This window comes from Corythoichthys intestinalis, chromosome 16, assembly GCF_030265065.1.
Source record: "Corythoichthys intestinalis isolate RoL2023-P3 chromosome 16, ASM3026506v1, whole genome shotgun sequence".
NCBI lineage: Eukaryota > Metazoa > Chordata > Actinopteri > Syngnathiformes > Syngnathidae > Corythoichthys > Corythoichthys intestinalis.
Genome location: NC_080410.1, coordinates 27,608,186 through 27,630,596, shown reverse-complemented (window position 1 = coordinate 27,630,596; position 22,411 = coordinate 27,608,186). Strand labels below are relative to the sequence as shown.

The 22,411-nt window shown below is 39.5% G+C and overlaps 1 protein-coding gene across 2 annotated transcripts in view; it reads left to right on the top strand.

Annotated features, from left to right (window-relative positions):
• cacng2a (calcium channel, voltage-dependent, gamma subunit 2a) overlaps nucleotides 1-22,411 on the top strand; it is a 93,122-nt gene that overhangs the window by 56,056 nt on the left and 14,655 nt on the right. For both annotated transcript variants that reach the window (XM_057817341.1, XM_057817342.1), the window contains exon 2: nucleotides 3,356-3,439. In XM_057817341.1, coding sequence (XP_057673324.1) covers nucleotides 3,356-3,439 — 84 coding nt within the window. The remainder of the gene's footprint in view (nucleotides 1-3,355; nucleotides 3,440-22,411) is intronic.

Below are 22,411 nucleotides of genomic sequence, written 5' to 3'. Positions count from 1 at the left end.
TGTTGTTTTATCACAATAGAGTGGTTTATTTACATTTCAAAAACCAGAAGCCATTCATTTACGAATGTGAGTGCACTTTAGTTTAAATATTTAAATGTTCAGATATTAAGATTTGAATTGAAATCTGCGTGGCTGTCGCGCGCCCGGTGGGGCTTGCGTGCTGCTGGATGTGGTAGGGCATGCTCGGGTTGGGGGTTCCGGTGCCGGGATTGGCGATGCGGCGGCGTAGGGTTGGTCGCCAACGGGCTTTCACTCATAAGAGATTCACACGATTACTGGGTTCTAGATCACAGAACTGATTTGTGTACACTCTACCCCTTTCAATCACTTAGTTTATAGTCTTATAGACACCCCCACCCCCATTCTCCTCTTTCACTGGCCAATAGGCCCCCACATGGTGTAAACCGGAAATACATCTCGCTGACGATAGCACCAGCATATTAGTAACTAGTTTAGATGTTCAATGTATTTCTTGTTGTTGTTTGTGTATGTGTTTCTTTTCTTTCTTCTCTTGTATTTCTTTTCTTCTGTCCCCCCATAATCCCTTCCTGTTCGCTGCTTTGTCATAATAAAAAGGTATTTTGAATGATCACAATGGGAGTATGTCAGACTCTCAATGTGAAACATTAAAACTGTTCAGAATCCGGGCACTTAGACTTCCATTCTCTGTGTCAAACAGCTGAACAGGACAGGTTTAAAAAAAAAAAAAAAAAAAAAAGATTTGAATGAGGGAAAATGACATGCTTTTTCTCTCAAATATATTGTTATAATCATTTGTTTCGAATGCACTGTAATTATTTTCTCTTTAAAAATAATTTGGTGTTCAGAAAGTCTTTTCAAACTTGAGTCTTGAAAAAGAAGGGGCCGTCTTATAATTAGGGCCCTCTTATATTCGGGCCAATACGGTATTAGGCTGAGGGTACCAATACTTTTGTCTGGCCCATTTCTGGAGTTTTGTGTAATATGATAATGACTTTTTTTTTCTTTTTCTCTCTTTTGTGTTTTTTCACTGCAAGCAAAATAAATGAAGATATTACTACCAAAGTATTTGTAAATGCATTCATTTTCTGGGAGAAACTGAGCATTATCTGACAGAATTGCAGGCGGGCCAAACTTTTGTCCAGTACTGTACGGCTGCTAGGGGTGTAACGGTACAAAGGAGTAAAGGGGGAATAACTTCTTTTTTTTTTTTTTACACGAACGTATACACCTTCTGACTGTGGGCCAAACCGTGATTCCTTTACCGTGACTTTACGGGACAAATAGAAATACCGTTATACAAAAAAGCTTGTAGTGTCGTTCTCTGTTCTTCTTTTAATGAGGAAATTTAGTGTATTTCAGAAAAAAAACAACTGCTAAATCGACTTCTCTACTGTCTATTGTACTGTATTCTACCAGAGAGGAATATCAGGTGACCGGGGAATTGGTTGAAGTCTGCAAGACGGTACTGCATGATGAACAGTGTTGGGCACGTTACTTTAAAAAAGTAATTAGTTATAGTCACTCACTACTTCTTCCAAAAAGTAACTGAGTTAGTAACTGAATTACTCTATAGTAAAAGTAATTAGTTACCAGGGAAAGTAACTATTTCCGTTACTTTAAAAAGAAGTTTTTGTATGTCAAAGAATTTGACATTTTCTGAGCAGTATTCGAGTCAGTTGAATAGAGAACAGACAGGTAGTTGTGTTATAGAACCTTGTAATATTTTATTGCACCTCACCAGCAACAGATTTATCCTACAATTGAAGTGCATCAAAAATAAACAGATTTGAATTGCTTACCACAGATGTCGACAAAAGCTTTGCCCCAGGACATAAATTACACTTTATATTCTTACACTCTTACGTTCTTTCCTTTAATTTCGACCAACTTGAAATAGTGTTTATATCTCCACCTCGTAAAGGACAAATTTTACTCTGAATGCTCTGCCATAATATTCCTCTGCATCTGTTTTGCGTGTGTGTGTTTGCCGCACGCGCTGTTCCGGTTTGTGTGTGAAAACACCGTCTCTGTAGTACGTGCGCTATTAGGCTCGAGCGTTTATGTCACAGAATGGGGGATCACGTGAGATTTGACAACAACGCAGCCATTGTGGAAGCAGGTCTGGCTCGCGGGACATTAAACTTTAACTTGCCAGTTCGATAAAGAGACAAACTCGTTACTAAGGCGAAGAACAGATACGTGATCAAACTTAAGGATTTGAACAATGTTGACCCTTACGAGCAAGCCGAAGACAACTGGAGTAAAAATATTGACGGGCTTCCACAATTACGCGAAATGGACATTCTGATGTATTTATTGTTTGGTGTATGTTACTAAACTCATCAGCGATTCCGAAATTACAAATCGCTACAAAGCTACGAACAGTTTTGCTGCGGATGGGTGCAGAACCTGCACATTATGACCATATCAAACGGCAACTCTATCGTTCTTGCAAAGGTAGGCTATGTGTGTTTACTGTTTTCATTGCCGTGAACCTGAACGCACCCCAAGTCTTGGATGACAAATAAACAGAGCAGAGTCGACACGCTACGGCTGGTAGTTTCTTCAATTTATTCAAAGTAAGTAACGCATCGCTTTTGACCGTCAGTAACGGTAATGGTTAGTAAATAGCAATTAGTAAATAACGCCGTTATGTAACGGCGTTATTTATAACGACTTTATTCCCAACACTGATGATGAATCAATGAATCAGGAAGTACTGTGTTGCTTGCAAGGCTAACCATTTTTGTCTAGAAAACAAATACCGATTGACGACAATTTAAGTTTTTTTGGGCTTGAACTTTTCTGTGCGAAATGCAGCAACATAGCGTCCCCCCCAAAAATCGAAAAACAACCATTTCAAATTCAAAATCAAAGACACCGAACTTTTAAATTGTCACTAAGAGGAGGATTTTCTTGAAAAGTTGAGCACCGATTCAAAAACCTAAACAAACACACGTGACGCGAGAACGCAAGGTCAAATGAAATCAGTTGAATGCTGGCGCATTGCCTTCAATGACCTACTCATAAGCCCGCCAAAGAATGCCGCCGTTTGGCGACACTCCAGGGAACCCTTGTTTGCACGTCGCCATGCGTGTGAAAAGCAATGAGATCCAATCAAGAACAGAACAGAATGTGCGAAGTGAACAGCCAGTCAAAACTGGCAAAAAAGTCACTTCCTGGACCCAGTAAGAACAACTGATAGTAAATTGTCTTCAATGACACATGTGGGGAGAAAAACAGAGTAAACCCTGAATCCAGAACTCGAACCAGGTAATAGGAAACTTGAAGAAAGCCACTTCCTTAAAAACGACTAACGAGAATCAGTGCTTCTTTTGTTGTTGTTGACATTTTCCCTTCTTTTCCTTGTCAGGAAACTTCAAGGGTATGTGCAAACAGATCGATCACTTCCCCGAGGAGACGGATTACCAAGCCGACCCGTCCGAGTACTTCCTGCGTGAGTACACGCACACATATGGGGCGCCTTTTGTAAAACAGTACATGCTGAAAATTACGACAACATTTTCTCACATTTAGCGCCACACAGTGTTTAAAATGTGGTGTAAAATCTTTAGAGTCACTTTTTTTTGCACATTTAAAACATTATTTAGCAACTGAAATATTATTTTTTTTAAATAAGACGTTTTGGACCTGATTGTTTAAATCCAGAACTAAATATTTAATTTAAATCTTAAATATATATCCTGCATCCTAAATGTTAAATCTGGAAACGGTTGGAACTAAATATTTAGCGTAATATGCAAATTCACATGACTGGAGACCGAAATAAAAGCTGGCGCACACAAAATACTCTTTAACCCTTTAAGGTCTGGGCCTATTTTGTCTGATTTTGCATGGCTTTGAAGTTGCCTTTATATTTCAAAGAAATAATTGTTTACGATGGCCTGGTTTGGTCCCTTTTTTTGTGACACCTTGAACTTCATGTCCAAACTGTTGTTTCCTTCACTGACCAATTATAAATCATCATTTTGGGCCCAAAAAGACCAAAAATTCCAAAATCGTTTTGTCAAAATTTTTAATATTGATGTCCAATTGACAATCAAACATGCGTAACGAACCGTTTTGAAACTTTGTAATATTTATTCAACATGTTAAGATGAACATTCAACCCAAAAAAAAAAATTAGAATAAATAGTCTTATATTTGACAATTCAACATAAACAACAGGTATAGCCATAGGCGTTTTTTGCCTTTATACATGCTCTAGTCAAAACAGGTTATATACAGCAGACCAAACAGTGAAGAACAGTGAAAAAATATATACCATCTAACACAAAAAGTGTTTAGAGGCCATCTCTTTATGAGTTTAGGTATTGCGGCCCATCACCTGATGAAAACTATGTACACACAATCAAGCTTCTTGAACACAGATTTATATACACAAATTGAGAAGACTGATTGTGAGAAAAAATATATATATATAACATTGGGGGAAAAAGTATTTTCAAAAATATTTACAATAAACAAGTTAAATTTTTTTCAGGCATGCCACTCCGAAAAGCAGTTTCGTCCTGGAATTAGACACAGGGCTACATCACACAGCCCACACTTCCATGGGGTGTCGGTCCTCTTTCCACCCTTCCATTTTCATTTCACTTTACTTTCATTGTCACTATAAATGTACATGAAAAAAAGTCAGTATTTATGAAAATAATAAAGTATAAAATAAAAATATATACAGCAATAAATAATAATGGAAATCTATATGTATGACAATAGAAAGAATACCATAGCTGAATATGTGCTACATCCCTAATCTTCATATAGAAAGAAGAACACCACAAATGATAAATTCCTGCCTGGGATATACACAGTGCACGTACGACTTTGATCTGATATGCACATTTTATTATTATATACACAAACACACACTTATATTGCATCAAAATTAACTTTGTCTTGCAATATCAAAAGAAACTTTCACAAGAACCTTTTCTGCATAAAAAAAAAAAAGTGAGTTGGCTTACCTCTGCTCGTCGATGGCGTCACCCACGTGTTCAAATCCGTCACTAGCTTCACTCGAGGACTCTTCCGAAGAAGACGATGATGACGAATTTAGACCATCCTCTTCCTCAAGTTGATCAAAAAGCACAATTGCTTGCGCTAAATTTAGTTTTCCGTTCATTCTCAAAGTCACACAAAGTCGCTGCTCGATCCAAACGGCCGTCGCTCGCCACCTCGCTGCTTCAGAACACTCCTCCCTCTTGTTCGGTGGAACCTCGCACGGCAGTTATATTTATTAAAAAAAAAAAAAAACATTTTGTGCTTCCACTGTGACTTCGAAAGGGTTCGTTTGATTTGTGTTTTTTTCATGGAGCTTCCGTTTTGAAAAAGGACAAGAAATGATGGTAATATAGACATAAACAAATGATCCATGCAGCGTTTTATTGTTTTTTTGAGAGGACAATAAAACTATAAAACTTAAATGACAATATCTCACGTTTTAGTTGGTCGATTGACTTCAAATAATAACGAGAGTAAACTGCAACTTCCGCACTTTAAAACGAGACCAACCAACGGCATGTGGGTGACGTAATTAAAACGTGAGGACGCTTTAAAGACAACGTGCGCTGAGGACGCGCCAGCGCGTCCTTCGACTCTCAAGGGTTAAATAGTTTCTCCTAAATGTGTATTTTAGCTATATATTGTTATAATCCCAATGACTCATGTCCAAGAGCCGACCGACTGCCAGTAGGTTTTATTCATTTTTAATCAACGTAAACAGACAGTCTGAGTTGCTCCAGCTTTTATTTTGTTACTTCCGGTCTCCAACGAACTATCTCTCTTCCCCTCACACTCTAAAAAATAACGTGCGCACAGAAGCGCGACCTGCCCAAAACCCTGAAGAACTTTGGTAAAAGATGATATTTTTAGCATTTAGCCTTCGCCACTAACTAGTAGTTGAAACAAGTTTTCCAATACGTTAAAAGAAAGTTAGCAATAGGTTGAAACGAGTTGTCAATATGTTAAAATGAGCTGGCAATACGTTAAAACGAGAAAGCCGTGGTAGAAATGTTTCATTAACACTGACAGCTCTGTGCTTCCGTACTATTGACTCTGGCACCTGCAAAAATAATAAAATCTCCATTAGCATTCATTATTATTTTTTACCACCCACTTATTAATTTCCAATGGTACCTTACAAGGCTTATTTAAACTGTAAGGTGAGGCTTAGATTTGGGGGTTACGGTTGGAATATTTATGTATGTATGTGTGTATGTAATATTTATATATTACAAAACTGTGATTGTTTGCAAGCTATCCTCATTAACATATGAAAACCAATGAATTTTTGGGTGGTTTTAGTTAAAACAGACACTGTATTTTCTTCTGTGTGATTTTGACAAAGATCAGATCACATTAGATGTTGATTTTATGCAGAAATATGAGAAATTCCAAAAGGTTCAGATAGTTTTTCATACCACTGTATCTGTCAATTCCAAAGACATCTATATCCGCCAATTCCAATGATGTCTATAGCCATCAAATCAATGGATCCATCCATCCATTTTCTCCCGCTTATCCGAGGTCGGGTCGCGAGGGCAGCAGCTTCAGAAGGTAAGCCCAGACTTCCCCCTCCCCAGCAACTTCAGCCAGCTCTTGTTGGGGGATCCCAAGGCGTTCCCAGGCCAGCCGGGAGACATAGTCTCCCCAGCGTGTCCTCGGGTGGCCCCGTGGCCTCCTCCCTGTGGGACGTGCCCGGAACACCTCACCAGGGAGGCGCCCCGAGGCATCCTAATCAGATGCCCGAGCCACCTCATCCGGCTCATCTCGATGTGGAGTAGCAGCGGCTCTAGTCCGAGCCCCTCCCGGATGACCGAGCTTCTCACCTTATCTCTAAGGGAGAGCCCGGACACCCTACGGAGGAAACTCATTTCGGCCGCTTGTATCCGGGCTCTTGTTCGTTCGGTCACGACCCACAGCTCGTGACCATAGGTGAGGGTAGGAACGTAAATTGACCGGTAAATAGAGAGCTTCACCTTTTGGCTCAGCTCCCTCTTCACCACGACGGACCGATGCAGAGTCCGCATAACTGCAGATGTGGCACCGATCCGCCTGTCAATCTCCCGTTCCTTTTTCCGTCACTCGTGAAGAAGACCCCGAGATACTTCAACTCCTCCACTTGGGGAAGGACCTCATCCCTGACCTGGAGAGGGCATTCCACCTTTGCCCGACTGAGGACCATAGTCTCGGATTTAGAGGTGCTGACTCTCATCCCGACCGCTTCACACTCGGCCGCGAACCGCTCCAGTGAGAGCTGAAGGTCACGGCCCGATGAAGCCAACAACACCATATCATCCACAAAAAACAGAGATGCAGTATTGAGGCCACCAAACCGGACCCCCTCAGTGCCTCGGCTGCGCCTAGATATTCTGTCCATAAAGGTGATGAACAGAACCGGTGACATAGGGCAGCCTTGGCGGAGTCCAACTCTCACTGGAAACGGATCAGACTTGCAACCGGCTACACGGACCAAACTCTGACACCAGTCATACAGGGACCGGATCCCTCGTATCAAGAATTCCGATACCCCATACTCCCGGAGCACCCCCCACAGGACTCTCCGGGGGGCACGGTTGGACGCCTTCTCCAAGTCCACAAAACACATATAGACTGGTTGGGCGAACTCCCATGATCCCCCAGGAGCCCTGCTGAGGGTATAGAGCGGATCCACTGTTCCGCGGCCCGGACAAAAACCACACTGCTCCTCTTGAATCCGAGATTCGACTTCCAGACGGACCTTCCTCTCCAGTACCCCTGAGTAGACCTTCCCAGGGAGGCTGAGGAGTGTGATCCCTTTATAGTTGAAACACATCCTCCGGTCCCGCTTTTTAAAAAAAGGGACCACCACCCCGGTCTGCCAATCCAGAGGCACTGTCCCCGATGTCCACACAATGTTGCAGAGGCGTGTCAACCAAAACAACCCCACAACATCCAGAGCCTTTAGAAACTCCGGGCGGATCTCACCCACCCCCGGGGCTTTGCCACTGAGGAGCTTTTTAACCACCCCTTTGACTTCAACCCCAGAGATAGGAGGACCCGCCTCGGAGTCCCCAGGCTCTGCTTCCTACTGGGAAGGCGTGTTGGTGGACCATCAAATCCAATTACGGCTATATATGTCATGTCCAGTGACGGCTACAGTATATCTGTCAATTCCAATGACAGATCCAGGATTTAATTTTAATTCCATCAATTGCAATGACGAATTTGTTTGTCAAATCCAATGGGAGATAAGGAAAAAGTTACAGACCAGCAGAGCAAAGCGTCCCCATGCAGTTTCTCCAGAAATTGCACATTTTATTCATCAAATAATATCTTACTAATTAGAGATGTCCCGATCGATCGGTTCCGATCACGTCATTTTCAAAGTATCGGAATAGGCAAAAAAATATCGGACATGCCTTTTTATATATATATATATATATATATATATATGTGTATATATATTTTAAATAAATCGTTTTCTAGTTGTATTTAACGTTACAGGCATAATATGTTACACTCATCCAGAGTCTTTAGTTTTGGCTTAAAGAGCATACGACACGAGAAAAAAGGGTCTTAAATGGCATTATTATGTGAATTAGAATAATATTTTGAGACGATTCGACTATATACAACAATTTAGCAAAGCACAGAGGACGAGAAATTAGTCTTTTAATCTGCCGGTTAGCCACGCCTACCATTATAGGGCTTTAGCGTCCCCAACAGGTGGATGACGTCAGCGGTATACTGGGCTCATCGATTTTACTATTCAGCCCATTGAGGGGGAATTATTCAGAATGAGGAAAACGCGACGAAGAAAGCCGCAAAATGTCATTGTTTCAGTCTCTCTACTCCAATATTTTTACAGGATATTTTTTTTATCCAAGTATTTTTCCCCAATAGCTATATAAATGGCTTGAGAAAGACCAATCAGCTCGTCGAGGGGGAACTATTCACAACGAGGAAAACGCGACGAAGAGAGCGGCAAAATGTCATTGTTTCTGTCTCTTTACTTCAATATTTTTACAGGATATTCTTTTTATCCAAGTATTTTCCCCAATTGCTAAATAAATGGCATGGTCATGACAAATAACAGTCTTGTGCTGAATGGAATATGAAATAATAAAAATGCATTTATTCAGGACGACATGGCAAAATTACTCCATAATGGTCAAAACTGTTGACTTCACCTTTACTGTCGCACCTCCCGAACGTTATTTTATGACACCTAAATTGGACATATGTCATTTCCCTTCCCCGGCTTCGGAGAATGTAAACAAACCAGAAGGCGTGACAGCTAGCCGACATGCTAACCCGAACCGAGTGATGTTTCAAAGTCTTCGAAGCGGAAAATCACACATAACTATCCTGGATTATTTGACATGACGACCCGGTTGTCGATTGTCTTCGTGGATCGGCAAACCGCCCGGCGGAGTGCAATTTACAGTTCGTTCCCCGGAAGGAGGGTGGCTGGAGTTGTTGTGCAGCTTACATGCCAATCAATGATCAAACGTAAGTAGTCCTTCAATTAAAGGAAGTTTGTAGTGTTTACTTTGTAATCGCTGTATTCGTATTTGACATAATACAAAACAAGATGTTTACTCACTTCCTCGTAAATCCAATGGTCCCACAGTAAATATCCACGGTGAATGGGAACCTTTTGAAACTCCAAAAAGGCGCATACGCCTCTCCCTCATACAGAATGATTTTTCTGCAGCCGTTTGGCTGGCCTGATGCGAAAAATAAACGTATTAATCCGCAAAATCAGCTGAATCCTTCGTCCTCATACACAACAGTACACTGTATAGTGAAGAGGACGTCTTCTACCGTACACGTCACAGCGCCCTCCTCCTCAATGCAAGACCGAAGCCGGAAGTCACTCATTTTCATGGCGCGGGATTCAAAAAACTAAATAAAAATAGCGATTGCTTCCACACACATCCAAGCGGCCCATATCATTCAGGGGCATAAAACACCACGTGTATTACGAAATAAACATGCTTTTTCGTGTCACATGCACTTTAAGGTAGGGTTATCAAATTTATCCCGATAACGGCGGTAATTAATTTTTTAAAAATTGTATCACGTTAAAATATTTAACGCAATTAATGCATGCGCTGCACGACCCACTCACGCACTGTCGCGCTCAATCTGTAATGGCGCCGTTTTACCTATATAGAGAGCTAAAAGGCAGCGCAAAATGAGTAGAGTGAATTTTGGAAGCCTTTGGAGCCTTTTTTTAATTGGCTAAAGCCTTACAATCCCTCTCTCTACGATTAGAGCAATCGTGGGAAGCAATGTGGGGAAGCAAGGTAGTAATTGATCTTTTTCTTAACACCCTATGTTATTTCCCAACGCAGAGAAGATATATCAATTGGTAGCACTACGCACAGTCATGGTTCCACTTCCCATCATGCATTTGGGCATGGCTACAGTATCATTTACTGAAAGCTCAACAAATACACTAGATGGCAATATTTAGTCACAATATACAAGTTCACATTTGTCCTTTAAGAATTACAAGTCTTTCTATCCGTGGATCCCTCTCACAGAAAGAATGTTAATAATGTAAATGCCATCTTGAGGATTTATTGTCATAATAAACAAATACAGTACTTATGTGCTGTATGTTGAATGTATATATTCGTCCGAGTTTTATTTAAATGTATATGATCGGGAAAAATTATCGGGAATGATTGGAATTGAATCGGGAGCCAAAAAAAGCAATCGGATCGGGAAATATCGGGATCGGCAGATACTCAAACTAAAACGATCGGGATGGGATCGGGAGCAAAAAAACATGATCGGAACAACCCTATTACTAATACTTTTATCAAGGTACAATATTATGATGATTAGCGTGATTATATTCTCAAGGTGGTCATGGTCACAAGGCTTTTTTCATCCTCCTCTTCCTCCTCCTCTGCCGTTGCATAACATGCAGCATGTCACTCCAGGTGAAGGCCCGCCCGGAAGTGACATCACACATGCCCAAAAATGGATGGGGGCCACCGGTGATGTCATCACATTGCGTGGCGAGGAGTAAAAAATACACACAAATACACAAACACACGCCATTTCAGTCAAATGTCATAATCATTTCATAAAAAAATGATTTGCACTACACATAATGTCATACTAGACTTTAGTATTAGTGTAGATGATAGTGTGAGTATACATGGTAAGTGTGTGTGTGCCAGTAGCGTGGCACTTTGCACACCCGGCTGGCTGCATTATATAAGGCAGCTGAAGCGAGCGCCGCTGGCTTTTTAGATCATGCCGTGTCTGAGCTCCCATCATGCACCGCTCGGCCGGCTGAGCGACAAGAAGAGGAGGAGGACGAGGAAGACCCAGGCGCAAAGAAACGCCCCGTTATGCAAGAAAGCTTTTGGACGATCAATACTATCTCATGTTAAACGGCAACCATGACTTTGAGTCGGGTCATAAAATAATCATGTCATACCAACGATTGCGATCTTATGACATGACAACATGTCAAATTAAAAAATATCATACAAGCATAAAGGTGCACAAATGAAATAGCTTTTTAATGATGATGAAATCATGTCACATAAAAAAATGATGTCTCATGGAGCATAGAAAAGGAAGCTTTATGAATGTGGCTCGCCATGACATTTTAAAAATGCTTTTTGCTATATATTGCATTCAAAATGATGTGTTATTGTACATGTCATACTATATTTCATGTCATATTTGACATAGTCATACTAGACAACATATGATAAAAAATGACGTCATATTGAAAAATGAGCTTACCGTACCACATCATACATAAACAGTTAATTAATAACTCATTTTACTTACTGGCTGCCCAGTTTTTAAATGAAATCCCCGTGAATGGCAAACAACGAGTTACATATAATATGAAAAAAAAAAAAAGTCAAGTATTGTTTTTAAATTTAAATTTTGTTTTTAACATTTTATTCACTTATTAATTGTATTCATTCATTAAGAAATGTATTTTGGAAAATTAAAAATACAATAGTGATTCATTACAATTTTATTGCATCCACACATGGGGACATCACATGACCTTCAAGCAGAGGCGTCGCGTCCCAATAGGTAAACCAGGCAATTGCTTAGGGCCTTCATCCAGCAGGGGCCCTCAGTGGGCCAGCAGATTTAGCACACGCAGCAAGTGTTTCAATACCATGGAATCATTTGGCAGATTATCTAACAATTCTGTTATCAATCCCAATTAGCACTAACCATGTCACATAGTTTATACATGTTTAAGAAAGTCCAATTAGCTATTAATACCACATGATTGTTTAAAGAGTGACTCACTAAGTACTCTCTGGAAAATCGTTGCCGAGTTGTTTTACGTTGATTTTCACAGGCCACCTCATTATTCATGTGACTACTTAGAGAAATGGTGATTTTTTCCAAAAAAGTCTATTAATGGGTCTATCGTATTCCTTGTCGAATACTCTATAAGAAAAATATAACATATATGCATCTAAAATAATCCAAAACGATTTTATTAGCAATTTTAATACTCCTTTTAGCAAGGTTCCTTGGGTATGCGTACGTTCCCATAGCAACCAGTCCTGTTATTGTCCTACGTCACAAGCTCTGCTTATTCTGGGAGCGAGAATGGGCATAAGGTGCGCATTTCGAGCAGAGGACGTGTGTGCGTTCATGAACGAATGTAAGTACATCCATATGAGTCAGTGTAAAGTGCTTAGTTTTCGCCACTTTTATGGCCAAGATGACCGCATGTGCATGGAGCGCGTACTCGCACCCCCCCACATTTGTGTTCATTATACTGCGCGAGTATGTATGCGCGTCACGTGACTCAGAGTGAGAGTGGGCGGCGATCTGGCCTTTTTTTGATTGGCAAAATGAAGAGAAGTTATCCTTCTGGAAGCGAAAAAAGAAAGAAAAAAAGGCAGAAGAGGAGAAAATGAAGCAAGACAGCGGTGAGTGTACTATGTTACTGTAGTTTTATGTGCTAATGTATTAGAAGCACTGCAGACTAGTAGTAGTAGTAGTAGTAGTAGTAGTATTTTTATAAAACCAATTAATTAAACCAATTAACTGCCTTGACTTGTTGTACCTAGCTTGTTAGCGTTTGCTAACAGCATTGCAGCATGCTAGTGTTATTAGACTTTTATTAAATATGGTATTTATCCAAGTCCAACTGTCCCCCTTACTTGTACACACTCGAAGGGCCCCATGTTGCATGTTGCCTGGGGCCCCCGGGGACCCTTGCTATGCCTCTGCCTACAAGACCCAAAATATGACGTCGTCCCCTATAAGGGGACAAAAATCATACATTACATTTGCTCCAATCTTCTTTTCAACGAGATAACCTCCCACAAGCTACTTTAACCCCTTCAGACCTGCATTTTCTCTGCTGGGCAAAAAAAAAAAAAATCTGCGCTGATTTTTACTCTACTCAAACACCGGAACAAAGTTCAATATTTTGGTCACGGATATTTCGTGCTTTTATTAGTTATTTTTAATGTTAATGCGAATGTGTTTTTAATGATGAAACGAATGAGCACTTTACATTATCCTTTTTGAAGTTGCATTTGGTCAGCCATTCTCAAAGAGCCAAAAATAGCAAAGAAGGCGTGCCAAACCGCATGATTTTATTTCAATGGCTAACGTTTCATCCAATCATCTCCCAAAAGTGGCAATAGCAATTTAAGTCAGTGTATTTATTGGTTTAGAGACACAAACATGTCATGTCCTTCAGCAGCATACTTAGGTCTGCAGGGGTTAACAGCAGAGTGGAGGGGGGTGGGGGTGCTGCATAACCTCAAATGTTGCTCACAAAACATAATTACCGTATTGGCCCGAATATATGACGGCCCTGATTATAAGACGACCCCCTCTTTTTCAAGAATCAAGTTTGAAAAAAGACTTTTTGAACACCAAATTAATTTTTTACAGAAAATAATTACCGTACATCTGAAACAAATGATTATAACAATATATTTGAGAGAGAAAGCATGCTATTTTGCCTCATTCAAATCTTAATATCTGAACATTTAAATATGTAAACTAAAGTGGAATCACATTCGTAAATGAATGGCTTCTGGTTTTTGAAATGTAAATAAACCAGTCTATTGTGATAAAACAACAAAATTACAATAACTGCATTAACCATCAAAGTGAAGTCTAACTGTAGTCTTGAAACAAATCTGAATAAGGAAAAACATTGCAATAAAATAATGCAAACTGGTTAAACTTGAGAGTAGCTGAGATCTGTCATGACAAAACATTACTCCTCAAGTTCAACATTCGCTTCAATGATATCTGGCGCCATCTAGCGCCGTGAATGGGTATAATGTCTAGACCCCAAATATAAGAGACTCACACTTTTTCAGTCTTATTTCAATGCAAAAAACACCGTCTTATGTTCGGGCCAATACGGTAACTATGTACATTACTTTTTTTTTTTTAATGCCGCGAGCTACCCACACTAGCGTTGTGATCAATGTAAAGGGCACCCCTGCTTTACATCGTGTCATAAAAATCATTTTAAATATCTGTACTAGAGATGTCCTGATCGATCGGGATGTCGATCGATCGGGTCCGATCACGTCATTTTCAAAGTATTGGAATCGGCAAAAAAATATCGGACATGCCATTTTATTTATTTTATTTTTTTTTTAAATTAAATCATTTTCTAATTGTATTTAACGTTACTGACATAATATATTACACTCATCCAGAGTCTTTAGGCTTAAGGAAGTGTTATCAAATTTATCCCGTTAACAGCGGTAATTAATTTTTTTACAAATTTATCAAGTTAAAATATTTAACGCAATTAACGCATGTGCTGGACGACCCACTCACGCATTGTCGCGATCAATGTATAAAGGCGTCGTTTTACCCATTTATAGAGCTAAAAGGCAGCGTAAAATGAGTAGAGTGAATTTTGGCAGCCTTTGGAGCATTTTTTTATTTGGCTAAAGCCTTACAATCCCTCTACCTACGATTAGAAATATCGTGGGAAGCAATGTGGGGAAGAAAGGTAGTAATTGACCTTTTTCTTAACACCTTATGTTATTTCCCAACGCAGAGAAGATATATCAATTGGTACCACTACGCACAGTCATGGGTGCACTTCCCATCATGCATTTGGGCACAACAGTTAAATGGCTACAGTATCATTTACTGAAAGCTCAACAAATACACTAGATGGCAATATTTAGTCACAATATACAAAGTCACATTTATCCTTTAAGAATTATAATTCTTTCTATCCGTGGATCCCTCTCACAGAATGTTAATAATGTAAATGCCATCTTGAGGATTTATTGTCATAATAAACAAATACAGTACTTATGTACTGTATGTTGAATGTATATATTCGTCCGAGTTTTATTCTTTTTTTTTCTTAATGCATTGCCAAAATGTATATGATCGGGAAAAATTATCGGGAATGATTGGAATTGAATCGGGAGCAAAAAAAAAGGAATCGGATCGGGAAATATCGAGATCGGTAGATACTCAAACTAAGACGATCGGATCGGGAGCAAAAAAACATGATCAGAACAATCCTAATCTTTACTATTTACTACTATGTAAAATATGTGTATCACATTGATAAGTATCATTGTTATATAAAATCCATCATAGAAATGGTCACATACTGAAAATCATGTCTCAAAAATTATGTACTGACAAACATGATATCATACAAAATAACCCTGAGTTTAACAGGATGTTTCCTAAAATGGAAAGCAACTGACCCCTAACTTAAAAGGGAATTTCAAAAAATGAACAGGTAGTGCACAAAATTTGATATGAACTTTCTCAATAAGATTCTTGGCTTCATCAGGGGGTCCCAAAAAGGGACTAATGTTACAAATTAAAAACTCACTTTGTCTAACTTGTATTCTAATTTAGGCGTGGGAACCTCTTGGTACCTCACAATATGATACGATTTGCGATACAAAGCTCACGATTACGATGATCTCACCACATGGCGATACAACGATTATTGATACATTGGTCAGGAAATCATTCTAGGATATTCTCCAAAACAATTAATAAACAGAAAAACAAGCAATCTTCATCCTTGTGCTGTAAGTTTATCACTAGTAGACGTCCAATCCATTTGAACTGAGAGTGTGGCAGCGAATGAATCCCTCCCACTTTAAACGGGCCCCTCCCAATTTTATGGCCGTCAGTGGAAGCCAATGCCAGGCGACGAAGAAAAATCTGGACAATTTCCTGTTGATTTTGGAGCATTTTATGGGTCAATTCCTGTTGATTTTGGGTTATAAAACAGGAAGTGACTCAAACTCAGCAGGGAGTGACCAGTAAATGCCCTAAAATGACCGGAAAGTGACCGTAAATGCCCCGAAAATCGGAAAGAGTAACTGTGAATGCTCTGGCTTCGAACGAATGAATGTTCATTCCTTCCTGGTCTTAATGGATTGCGCTCCGCGCGCCATTAATGGCAGCCATAGAGTTATATGAGACACTATCATGGTGGAAGATTTTGGTAGCAACTTGTTGGTTCCTTTTTTTTCAAAGTGTGGCTAACCTAAAGAAACAAGAATATTATACGTTTTTAGCCTTTTTTGCCAAGTACATAATTCCACGTGTTCATTCTAGGGATGTCCCGATCCAGGTTTTTGCACTTCCGATCCGATACCGATATTGTTTTGCACTTCCGATCCGATACCGGCCTATCTGAGCATGTATTAAAGTTTAAAGTTATTTAGACTCCTTACTTAGTTGTCAGACTATTTTGAAATGGGTTTTAGTACTCTTGATAACAACTAGCCAGCTGAATTAGGTGAGTTTGAATAACACACAACGGTTGGTAACAAGAAACTGATCTGTTTATTCAGTGACAAACACAAAACATTATAAATAACAAACAGAGATGGCATAGTCAGTCAGTAAAATGTGCAAATAATATTGTAAACTGTCTTAAAAAAGCAAAACACACAAACAACCTCAGTGGAAAATCCCACAAACCACCACTACCAAGCTATTAGATGCTTTAAATGTTTCGTGCATTAGTTACAATAATTGTATAAAAAGCCTCTCAGGTTTAAATAAATGACTATTTCAGTATAAAGTCCCCATTCTGTATCAGCAGCTTTAAACTACATTCAGTTCATTTAATTTTGCGAATCAACTGTTAAAGTTGTTAAAATTGCTCCTGTTATTCCATAATTTCCCTTCTGTCTACTTTCGACATGTGAAAGTTTTAAAACTGTTTTGAAGATAGATTCAAGTCAAGATTTTGCTGATTTAGGAGTATTTTAGATCAAAAGTTAATTAGGTTCGCTTGGAAGGTTCACAACAGCCTACTAGGGAAGTCTTCTGCTTTAAGATGACGGCTGTTTACTAACGCATCTAGTTTTCAATACTTCAATGTTGCTAACGCAGTTGAGTCTGTTGTTATGCATCTAGTTCTATATACATATGATATCTATTATCTCGAGTAAAACGACGTTGACGTAGTTTGTAGCAGCTGTCAGCAGCAGTCAGGTATTCTTGTGTCTTTTATCCAGCGGCATGAGTTGAGCTAAAGCCGTGAGTTGAGCATTGGCATTACCCGGGTCGATGACAAGCATGATGTTTACTCTCGGGACGCAATGCGGTCAGTTTCTCATTGCGTCCCGAAGACCACGCTGTGTATTAGTTCCGCTTTACTTGATATATTTCAATAATCAGAATTTGGATGTTTGTGAATCGTTCTCGAATCTTCCACGGCCAAATCACTCGAGGATGTAATGACAGCTGGGCATGTTGTACCGTGGTTCTAAGTGTTGGATGGTGCGTCTTTACTCTCGAGAGATAATGGCTCGTCATCCAGAATGAATTCTTCGGCAATGACTCTTGTTATTCCCTGGGCTTTGGGACTGTCGAGTGCCAGTTTGTCATCCGTAGCAAAAGTTTCTGCCAGTGTTAGTTGCGTAGGACCTTTCTTTTTGTCTTCGGTTTTCTTAACATACTCCTATCTTGTTTGTGGTGGTATTTCGCTAAATGCTTGATTAGGTTGGTTGTATTAAAACTTCTTACAGCTTTACCACAACGCTTGAATTTATTGTGGCATATGTTGCACTCTGCCTCCTCGTCTTTGTTGTCCTTTAAGGTGAAATGATCCCACACAGCTGACATTTTTACCGATAAAGTCTCTCGGTAAATTGGGAGACGGTAATGTAGTTTGTTGAAGGCGTGCTGTAAAATGCGGACCGGATTTTAGGGAAACCGAAGCAAAAACTGGAAAGGACTGTGTAAATTGGTGCGCTGGAAAACCCGGACCGGAATTTTTAAAAAATTGGATCGGAAGTCTGGATCGGAATTTTTCCGTGTCAGCCGATCCGATACCGATGCGCATTTTTTTGCCCATATCGGCGTTCGATCCGATCCAAATATCCGATCAGGACATCTCTAGTTCATTCATTACCTTTAATGAGAATTTACAATGTGAATAGTCATGAAAACAAAGAAAATGCACGAATGAGAAGGTGTGTCCAAACTTTTGGCCTGTACTGTATATATTCTGCTCAAAAAAATAAAGGGAACACTAACATAACATGTTGTAGATCTGAATAAATGAAATAATTTTATTAAATACTTTGTTCTTACCATAGTTGAACGTGCTGACTTACAAAAATTATCCATGAAAATGAAATGTATCAACCCATGGAGGTCCGGATTTGGATTAATACTCAAAATGAAAGTGGAAAAACACACCACAGGCTGATCCAACTTTGATGTCCTTGAAACAAGTCAAAATGAAGCTTAGTAGTGTGTTTGGCCTCTGCATGCTTGTATGACCTCCCTGCAACGCGTGGAGATGCTCCTGATGAAGTGGCGGATGTTCTCCTGAGGGATTTCCTCCCAGATCTGGACCAACACATAACTGAGTTCCTGGACAGTCTGAGGACCAGCCTGTCGTCCTGTAGGAGATTCCAGGAGACAGGTAGTTACTCCAGGAGAGCTGGACAGGGCCGTAGAAGATCCTTAAACTCTCAGCAGGATCGGTACCCACTTAAGAGGCATTTGCCATTGACTGTCAGAATTTGCAACTATGCCACTGGCTCTGTGCTCTTCACCGATGATAACAGGTTCAACCTGAGCACATGCGACAGACGTGAAAGGGTCCGGAGATCCCGTGGAGAACGTTTTGCTGCCTGCAACATCATTCAGCATGACCAGTGTGGTGGTCAGTGATGGTCAGGGGAGGCATTTCCCTGGAAGGACACACAGACCTCTAGAGGTTAGAGGATGGCACCCTGACTGTTGTTAGGTATCGGGATGAAATCCTTGGACGCATTGTCATAAGCTACGCTTGTGCAGTGGGACCTGGGTTCCTCCTGGTCCACGACAATGCCCAACTTCATTTGGTTGTAGTATGCAACAGTTCCTGAAGGAAGAAGGAACTGATAACATTGACTGGCCCCCACGTTCGCCTGACCTAAATCCAATAGAACACCTCTGGGACATTGTGTTTAGGTCCATCTGGCAGAGCCAGGTTGCTCCTCAGACTGTTCAGGAGCTCAGTGATGCCCTGGTCCAGATCTGGGAGGAGATTCCCTAGGACACCCTCCATCGTGTCATTAGCAGCATGCCCAGGCTTTGTAGGGAGGTCATCCAGGCACATGGAGGCCACACACACTACTGTGCCTCATTTTGACTTGTTTACATGAAAGTTGAATCGGCTTGTAGTGTTTTTCCACTTTCATTTTGAGTATAACTCCAAATCCAGACCTCCATGGGTTGATACATTTGATTTTAATTGATCATTTCTGTGTGATTTTGTTGTCAGCACATTCAACTATGGAACGAACAAAGTATTTAATATAGGGCTGTCAAACGATTAAAATTTTTAATCGAGTTAATTACAGCTTAAAAATTAATTAATCGTAATTAATCGCAATTAATCGCAATTCAAACCATCTATAAAATATGCCATATTTTTCTGTAAATTATTGTTGGAATGGAAAGATAAGACAAGATGGATATATACATTCAACATACGGTACATAAGGACTGTATTTGTTTATTATAACAATAAATCAACAAGATGGCATTAACATTATTAACATTCTGTTAAAGTGATCCATGGATAAAATGTTATATTAAAACGCCTCTTAATGTTTTCGTTTTAATAAAATTTGTAAAATTTTCAATCAAAAAATAAACTAGTAGCCCTATTCTGTCCTCAATGTGTGTGAGTACACAAATTGACAGATAGCGAACATAAGTTCCAAAAAGAAATCAGACGGTGTGGCAAAGTTGCATGGGCTTTACTGAAGTCATCTCTTTTTGACAGGAGCACGTTTCTTGTATTTTTGTAAAACTGAAAATAACAAGGCAATGTGTCAATAACTTGCATAAATCACAAAATAACATAAAATGTACACACACGTGGCCATTTGAGCAGTAGCACTAGCCAATTAGCTCACAAGCATCTAACAATGTAACTGCATTTCACCATATATGTGAACAAATTCAAATACACATCATCAATAACTATCTAATGCTCATGAATATAAACAAAGGAGGAATATAACTCACAAGCGATGCATGTTTTAGACACAAACAGTGTGATGGGGCTATGAGAACTGCCACTGAATACTGGATGCGGACGTTAGCTGGTCTGAATAGCACTGTCTATTAGTGTGAGTTCACGTCAACATATAATCACGTCAGAAAAGCGCGCCGAAACCCAAATAATCCGCTGCACTGAATCGCCAGCAGAGGGCGACATTACGCCACATAACATATGCAAGTCACACCCAAGCGCCAGCAGAGGGCGGAAAAACTCCATAAAACACAATTAACAAGTTGGCCTTTCACTGTACTGACATTTAAATCTGTCTGAGCGGGCATAGTGCGTTAATTGCGTCAAATATTTTAACGGGATTAATTTTAAAAAATTAATTAACGCCCGTTAACGCGATAATTTTGACAGCCCTAATTTAATACAAATATTTCAGTCATTTATATCTACAACAAGGGCATAGGTTTGGTCTCAATATTGGTAGGGACGATATAACAGCATAACCTGCATGTACACTTTTTGCTGGGGACGGGACATTAATAAGACCAAACATTTTGGTGAACGGGGGTCATGGCTACACTTCTCACCAATATGAACCTAATTAATTGACAGGCTAAATGATTAATGCAAAATAAATCTGTATTGACCTATACTAACTTTCACACTGTAAATCTATAATGTCTAAATCCAATATTTTTTGTTAAATCTAGTCAAATAATTTTCTCCCATCTTGTTTTGAGTGTTAAAGGCTAGTTAACAGATTAGTGCATCAGATCCTTCCACTTACTATAAGTAAATATTAATATTTATTCGTATTGAGCCCATACATCTAAAAGTTGGTCCTTTTTCACCTAAATCACGAAAAAATTGCTTTCAAATGATGTTTCGAATAATATTCTTGAATTAAAAACATTTCTGACAAACAAGTATTTCTTCTAAGATTAAATATTTAAAGACTTAAAATACGTCTGTTCATCTTATTTACAGCTAGCTGTTTTTCTTATGTCAAGAAATCTGAGTAAAATTGACTTGAAGCATTGTAGCAGATGCAAAATTAGTGGTGTGTTCCCCAACTCCACAGCATTGACGTCTTTTTACATTACTTACAGTGGCTGCTGCTGGCGGAAAAAAACTTCCTCGTCTTTGAAGGGGCCAGGAGAGGCGGATTATTGTATTTCTGTCAGGCTGTGAATGCGTGTGTGTGTGTGTGGAGGGGTTCAAGTCATGAGCCAATCAAACGTGCGTGTGAGGGGGAAAAAATGGACTGGTACATTCAACGCGTGAAAAGGGGTCAATGTAAGTCTGAACATAATGAAAGAACTTTAATTCACTTAATAATGGTAGGATCAATTCTATCCTTACAACATATAGGAAGACAATCTCAATTACCTATATACTGTAACTGAAGTCATAATGCAAATAAGGTTGCTTAAGAGTTGGTGGGGATAACTGGAGTATCCTGAAAAGTTGCTAGTGTTATGTCCCCACCATCCCTATGCAAACCTACGCCCTTGATCTACAATGTGTTACGTTAGTGTTCCCTTTATTTTTTTGAGCGGTTAACACCAATTACTACCATTTGTAGTCAATTGGGGGCCGCAAAATATTATCCAGCGTGCCAAAAGTTTGAGACTCTTGTCCTATATAATTGTAATAAAAACATTTCTGAACAAAATTCCCCAAAATAAATCATAAATTGTGCATGAAATGTTAAATATAAGGCCTTGTTATACATCACGCCACTTTATACATCACGTCATACTAGAATCATCCAATATTAAAAAATGCATAACTCCAAAAAATGTCTTCAAGTGATACAGTGGGGCAAATAAGTATTTAGTCAACCACTAATTGTGCAAGTTCTCCCACTTGAAAATATTAGAGAAGCCTGTAATTGTCAACATGGGTAAT